General features: G+C 43.6%; 1 protein-coding gene across 1 annotated transcript; it reads left to right on the top strand.

Moving 5' to 3' along the window:
• The first annotated feature begins 295 nt into the window (after positions 1 to 295).
• ND-PDSW (NADH dehydrogenase (ubiquinone) PDSW subunit) lies at positions 296 to 7,199 on the top strand. Its single transcript, XM_089585932.1, has 4 exons — positions 296 to 482; positions 649 to 784; positions 3,012 to 3,148; positions 6,999 to 7,199. The coding sequence occupies exons 1-4, from the start codon at positions 389 to 391 to the stop codon at positions 7,112 to 7,114; spliced, it is 483 nt and encodes a 160-aa protein (XP_089442058.1). The 5' UTR covers positions 296 to 388; the 3' UTR covers positions 7,115 to 7,199.
• Positions 7,200 to 7,497: the final 298 nt, after the last annotated feature.

Below are 7,497 nucleotides of genomic sequence, written 5' to 3'. Positions count from 1 at the left end.
CGGGGTGTGAACGAGCGCGGCGCTCGTGGCCGACTGTGGGACCTCCAAAAATCATGCAGTTTCTCGATATGTAAAACATGTCAAAATTGGTCTTGTGAAATGTCTGAAATTTGTTTATTGCTTGTGTGAAAAACCAAAACATCAGTGCGCAGTGGTGCGCAGCGCTCCCATCAAGACCGATCGTGGATAAGCCAAAATTGAGTCAGTCTTGCAATTCACAGATGGCACTACAATCTTTTAGCGTTTATTCTAGACTGAATAGGTGCGTCGGATTTTGGTGCATAGATTAGGGAGTTTCGCGACTGACGCTATTAAACAATCTCTAGTCGTCGGTCGTGCGGTGTGCCGTTGCGGTAGTTTTCAAGCTTTCTTAGTTTACCTTGCAAAAATGGGTGTGGGTGATCATCCACACAAACATGGCTTTGAAAGGTTCATGTACGGAGTGTACTCTCTCTTTGACGTGCCCGTAACTTGGGTCCGAGGTAAGCGTTGCGTTAAAGGTCACTCTAGGGCAGTCTTCTACGCTTGTTTCGCGTAAGCATGTGTGCCGACCTGCACTCGTATTACGTTGGTTTCTGTTAAGAGAGCAGAAGAATGCTGCTGCTGTAACACACTCTTTATCACCATGTTGTTGTTTTTTTTTCCCAGAAACTATTGTTACGCCAAACAGGGCTGACTACAACTGGTACCACCGAAAGTACAGAAGGGTACCTACAATCGACGAATGCTACACGGACGACTTGATGTGCAAGTTCGAAGCCGACGAGCAATACAAGAGAGACAGGTGCGTCCGTTCCCTGTGATAGCTGAGCTGGCGACACCTGCATTTGTTCTGTCCAGCAGTTTTGGGTGAACGTGATGGTTCACACTATGAGGTGACCATTGGGTTCAGGATGAGGCGGTTGTGGTTACAACGCGGGCATGCAAAACTTCACGCTGCCTACCTCCCCTCGAACTTTCTGATCAGTATTACATTTTAGTCTCTGCATGAGTACCAACTGCGCTGTGCAAAAAACAGAAAAGAAAAACAGATTTGTAAAAGACGTCGGAAAATTGAAAAATAACCCACCACTGATAACGTGGGCTGCAGATATGTCAAGTAAAAGGCTTCTAGAATGCAGAAAAGGAGTAGAAGCTCGGGTACTTTGCGATGCTAACGTTTTCTAACCGTTTTAGGCAATGAAAAAGCCAGTTCAAACCTTTAAAAGTACAGTGGAACTCTGCAAAAAAGGAAGAATGCATGAGATGCTGACCGGTTTGCAGTAGGCAAAGTAGCGTAAAAGTAAAGCATGAAGGCTAATCTGGGATTAGAAAACAAAAATATGGTCCCTTAATCCATATATATGACTTCTAAGAATGCTTGCCTCTTGAAAACATTTCTGTGGCAGTCCGCGCTTACTTGTCACGAAAAAGGACTGCAAGCTGGGTGTATTGGTGTGGATTCATACTTGAAAAAGCAGCACCGTTAAGACAAAAAGGCTTGGATGCTCACACATTATGCGACTTCAGACATAAATCCCACATCTGGAAGAAAACTAACTCTTCTGCCCATTGCATGAAGAAGTGATAACGGTAGGTGTGTAATTCTTGCCAGGCAGGATGCCATACAGCTAACACTGACACCCGGATTACGCTGATTGTATGGTTAAAGCACATTCTGTGCAGTACCCTACTAGTGGTCATGTGATGCTATGGCGTAATTGTTTGCAACCGTGCTACATCTAGTTGACCAATAATCAGAAAGTGATCACATGATGTTATGACGTCATAGTATTTAGTTTCTGTCATTGACAACCTGGGTCCTGCGTGCTGTGTTTCACCTGAATTAGGTTCCCCTAGCCGGTGATGACAGTGACAATTCTGGTTGTGCTTAAAACCTTAAAAGCTTCTCTAATGTGGCTCTTGCTACAGAACAGAAATTTTGTTGTATTGTGCATGTCTGTTTTCATCACTTTATTTTGAGTGCACCTAATTGTCATTGGTGCAGGTTTTTTAATTACTAAGCCCAGGTTGTCTATACAATGCTTTGGAAGGACGTAAATTCGGGCTAGATGGTGCATTATTTGAGACAGAAATGTTAATAGCTCTACAGCAAGACGTACACAAGTAAGACTGACACATGACATGCGCTAAACACAAAGGTATCAAGTTGAGAAGATGACGGGTGGTCACACACAAAAGGGCCCTGAGGTTTCGACAGATGGTTTAGAAGAACGTCAATTTGGGCTAGATGGTGCATTATTTGAGACTGAACAGGCAATAGCACTACAGCAAGACATACACAAGTAAGGCTGACACATGACATGCGCTAAACACAAAGGTATCAAGTTGAGTAGATGACGGGTGGTCACGCACAAAAGGGCCCTGGGGTTTCGACAGATGGTTTAGAAGAACGTCAATTTGGGCCAGATGGTGCATTATTTTAGACAGAAATGGTAATTGCACTACAGCAAGACGTACACAAGTAAGGCTGACACATGACATGCGCTAAACACAAAGGTATCAAGTTGAGTAGATGACGGGTGGTCACGCACAAAAGGGCCCTGGGGTTTCGACAGATGCTTTAGAAGAACGTCAATTTGGGCCAGATGGTGCATTATTTTAGACAGAAATGGTAATTGCACTACAGCAAGACGTACACAAGTAAGGCTGACACATGACATGCGCTAAACACAAAGGTATCAAGTTGAGTAGATGGCGGGTGGTCACGCACAAAAGGGCCCTGGGGTTTCGACAGATGGTTTAGAAGAACGTCAATTTGGGCTAGATGGTGCATTATTTGTGACAGAAATGACAATAGCACTACACCAAGACGTACACAAGAAAGACTGACACAGAACATGCGCTGTCCTGTGTCCTGTGTCATGTCCTGGTGTCCTGTGGCATGTCCTGCGTCAGTCTCTCTTGTGTACGCCTTGCTGTAGCGATATTACCATTTCTGTCTCAAATATACAACGCTTATTCAAGGCGTTTTGACTCAGTGCAAGATTTCCTCTTGTTTTTGTTTATAGGGAGGTGGACGCAAAGATAGTCAACCTGCTTGCTCGTCGCCGTGATGACTGCATGGTATATGAGTTCACAAGTGAAGAGAAGTGCCAGCCCATTATCGACCAGTACAAGGAGGCTGAGCTTAACTGGTTCATCAAATGTAAGCTATGTCCTGGGTTTAACTGCCTGAATTCCTGTGAAAGAACAACTCCAGAAGTTGTTTCCTATGTTTTGAATTGGCGCCTGCATCAAAACTCCTTCGAGGCCCCTTTCTTCGTTGCTATGAATTGTTTTTGAACCTACTGAGCTAAACAACACTAAAGAACTCTAGACACCTAATTTTATTGCACATTTTCTTCTGTTAAACAATGCATTAAACATTACAATACATGGATTACGGAGTCGTATTTGCCTACAACCTCTAAATAATTTATAATTGAATTTCTCCTCTCATGTTGTTTTGGTTTCATCGACCGAACAATGACTGTGACGTCAAGTTGATGTTTTGGTCATGCGATTCACTAGAAAAACTGTCATATAATTGCTGATATTTAGTTTTAGTTCACTATGACATTTAATCCAGCCTCTTCCAAGACCTGCAATGACAAAACATGACCTGTCAGCAATTATTTAGCTGATTTTTTATGCCTCGTGTGACCTAAGCACCAACTACACGTCACAGTCATTGTTCGAATCCTGAAACTGAAACCGAAACAGCGCCAAAAGAAATTAAATTATAAATTATTTAGTGGTCGTACACGAATACCACAGGGTGCTCCATGTATACGAATGTCCAACGCGTCGTTGGAAAAAAGAAAACATGCGAGCAAAAATTTGGTGTCTATAGTTCTTTAAAATAGTGAAACGAGCTAACTGAAACCAAGACTTTACTGCATGGCTGGAGGCTGTGCATTGTCGACAATGCATCACTTCATCACAGGGCACAAAAAACAAATACAAATGGACAGGAGGACGCACAGAAGCACTGCTGAGTTCAGTCTGCTGTCCAGTGACAGTTATCTGATGAGGAGATGTGTTATTTCGATTGCGATGTAGGTTTATTATATGCATGGATTGCCACCGCTATCAAGGAAGGACATGCCTCTTTGCGTTTTTTCCCCCTGTGTCTGATTATGCACTGATAGTGCCTTTGTGCTGCCTTTCTGTCCGTCTTTGTTAGTTTTTTGCGTGCTGTGATGATGTTAAAGGCGCACTGAAGAGGATTCTGAACTTGTCTTTTTGCCGCGGGAACTCGATCCACACGTTCCTAGCATTCTTAGAAACTGCAACTTATTGCCCTGTATGGCCGATTTCCCTAATGAAATCGAATTAACGTCCGGCTCCCGCCCTTTATTTTTGAATTCTGCCTCGTACGATGGGCGGAGTCGACCAACGCGTGAAGTTCCTTTCAGCCAGCTCCGTGGAGGCTTTGCTTTCGCTTTATTTTGTTTTTTAGGTTTCCATGAATAAATAGTTTCATTCGCAGATAATATAGCCGCAAAATAAGCCCGCAGAAATAAAAATACGTGCGGACTATTTGCTACTACGGACTACTACGTATTACTCCGCCGATGGCAGAGCGGCAAGCCGCCACGGGACTGGGTGAAAGGCACTCCACGCGTTGGTCGACTCCGCCCACCGTACGAGGCAGAATTTAAAAAAAAGGCCGGGAGCTGGACGTTAATTCGATTTAATTAGGGAAATCGGCCACACAGGGCAATAAGTCGCAGTTTCTAAGAAAGCTCGGAACGTGTAGATCGAGTTCCCGCGGCAAAAAGACAAGTTCAGATTCTTCTTCAGTGCACCTTTAAGCATGTGGAACTAACTAGCCCAGTAATTTTTCTTTGTCAGTCATGTTTCTGATGCAGTGATAATGCCATGAGCATTATTGCAAAAACTCGCATACGTGCTCAGAGTGGCTGAAATATTGAGTGCAAAAGATGTAATGTAATGTAGATGTAGGTAATGTTTGTGATGTCACAAATGCAGTGTTGCCCATAGAAATCGTCACAACTGAGGTCACAAAAATGTTAAACTTAATGGGTATCTTGAGATGCCATGTACGCCAAAATTGGTAGCCATGAAAATTGAGCTTTTATAAGCTTGAAAAGATAAAGAAGTTAAAGCCAGGTATTGCTTTACATTGGCATTCTCACCATTAACTGTGATGATGTCAAGCGAAGTTTCCTTTGCAGATCTCTGAGGCAAGGCCACACTCTTAGCCATGTCCTGTTACTGATCATGGAGTTAAGCAGACGAGGAAAGGGGAATGAGAGGCTCGTTATAAAGCAGAAGGTTTGACAGCCGTCGCCGTAGCTCAGCGGTAGAGCACCGGACGCGTAATTCAGAGGTCGTGGGTTTGGATGCCACCGGCGGCATGTGGTTGTTTTTTCTTCTGCTTTTCTAATCAACTAGCTTTAAGCGAAAACATATTCAGTAATATAAAATTAATCAACACCACAAAATAAATAAATAAATTAAAAATCCCCTGTGCCCCCTGGTTTCTGTGGCTGTTGGCTTCTCTCATGATCATGGAGTTATTATTCATGCACTCAATGCCATCATTAAAGTCAGAAGTGTGGATCATGGGGCAGAAAAAAAAAAGTTATTCAAAGTTTTCTCCGTATTTTTTAGTAGTATACACATCTGCTGCCAAAAAAATGCCTACGAAGCCACGAAAATGGAAGGTGTTGAGTTTCACTGGAAAGGAAAATTTGACGGAGCTTTCCGTAGTGTCTCTTTAAATTGTGCTACTTTGGAGATTAGGCTTTGCTGAGAATTCAGCTGCTGTGTCCATAGTGTCGGCTCATCCTGTGTGATGACTTGGTCATTTTTCCGCTCTGCTTAGATGTGGTGAGACAGCACTATACGGTTGTCACTGTTATGCGTTCAGTGCAGAGGAGAGCGGCAAGTCTGGGATTTTGAAATTTGGCACAATGCTCCCATGGAATTACTTTTAAAGGGGCTGTAATAAAGTTGCAGTATGCCTGGGATGTTAAAAGATGCCCTTTCGCAAATTTCCTCCAGCAAGAAATTTTTTAATGCCCTTTGTAGAAGCTGAGTCATCTGTAGTCAAAATCTGAATTCCTGCCGGCTCCACCGTCACGGACTGAGGTTCCTGACCCGCCGGAGCTACGTACCTTACTGGCCACAGACATGGTAGCTGCCCCAATAAAATATAACCAATAGCCATCTCTGAACTGGTATACGCAGTTGCGAGTGACGGAGAAGGGCTTTGAACATGAAAAAGTCGCCGGAAAGGACTCGACAACTTTCACATGTGGTTTTCGGTTCCCTGCTGCATGCAGGAGTGTATTGTTTGGCTCAGGTGTTCATGACAACACAGTGCAGTGAATTGAGTCAGTCCCTGTGCTCTCGTTGTAAGATGTTTCACGGCCCCTTTAAGAGGACACTGCATACAAGTCCATTCTGTTTTTGTTCTTAGTAAAAATCAGTTGTATGGCGCTTTCTGGCAATGCTGATGTTTGTTTGCCAACAGAGGACACATTTATCGCTGAGAAACTTGAAATTAAAGAAAGGTAGCATTTTTTTTCCCCTGTCGCTTTTTTAAAACCCATGATGGGAGCAACGAAAAAGACTCTGTGATTGCTATTTATAGGTGAATTGCAGTGTAAGCTAGCCTCAGAGATCGGCGTAAAAATAAAAGTGTATTGACCTCATCATAGTTTGCTTATGAAAATGGCCCGATTGCGGCAATACCTGTGTTTCATTTCTTACTCTTGCATAATTCTCAGTGAATCTGTTCTTAGTGAACCTAGCTTTTTTGTCATTGAAACATGCTATTCGGTCAGGAAAACATTTGTCCTCAGGCTAGGAGGTGTATCGATCGCCATGGACATGAAGCGCAGTTAACTGAATGTGATGCTTGGAAAGCCACAATTGTACATGAATGCCATTGTATAAGGTGGCTTTTGCGATGACGAGGAGCTGCATGACTTCATTTCTTTTTATGCCTGTAGCCCAATGGTGTTCTGTGTCTTCGTTTCTAGATGGTGACCTGACCCCTCATTCGAATGTGGTGGCTGCTTTCATGAAGCAAAAGCATCGACTTATCGCCGAACGACGTAGGGCACTTAAGGCACAGCAGACTGCCGAATTGGAGTGACTGAGCAAAGTGCACAGGCGGTCATTGTTCTCTAGTTTCACGCTGTGCTGTCTTCTTGGATGTAATAAAGTAGCCTGCCTTCGTATCACTGAAACTTTATCTTTTGCTTCTCAGTATCCAAAAAATGAACCTGCCACTGTGGCTCACTGGCTATGGCATTCAGCTTCTAATCCAGTGGGCACAAATTCAGTCTTGGTCACGGTAGCTGTATTTCGATTGAGGCGGAACACATAAGGCGGCTGTGTGCTGTCTGATGTCGGCACGTGTTAAAGAACCCCAGGCAGTTTAAATTAATCCGGAGCTCTTCACTACAGCAGCCCTCAGCCATGCATTTGCCGATTACGGACGTTAAAGGTAGAAATTCACAATTTTTGTGCAAAAAC

This window comes from Amblyomma mixtum, chromosome 4, assembly GCF_055824585.1.
Source record: "Amblyomma mixtum isolate Tamu chromosome 4, ASM5582458v1, whole genome shotgun sequence".
Taxonomy (NCBI): domain Eukaryota; kingdom Metazoa; phylum Arthropoda; class Arachnida; order Ixodida; family Ixodidae; genus Amblyomma; species Amblyomma mixtum.
The sequence above is the reverse complement of the archived record's forward strand: the minus strand, read 5'-3'. Positions and strand labels throughout refer to the sequence as shown.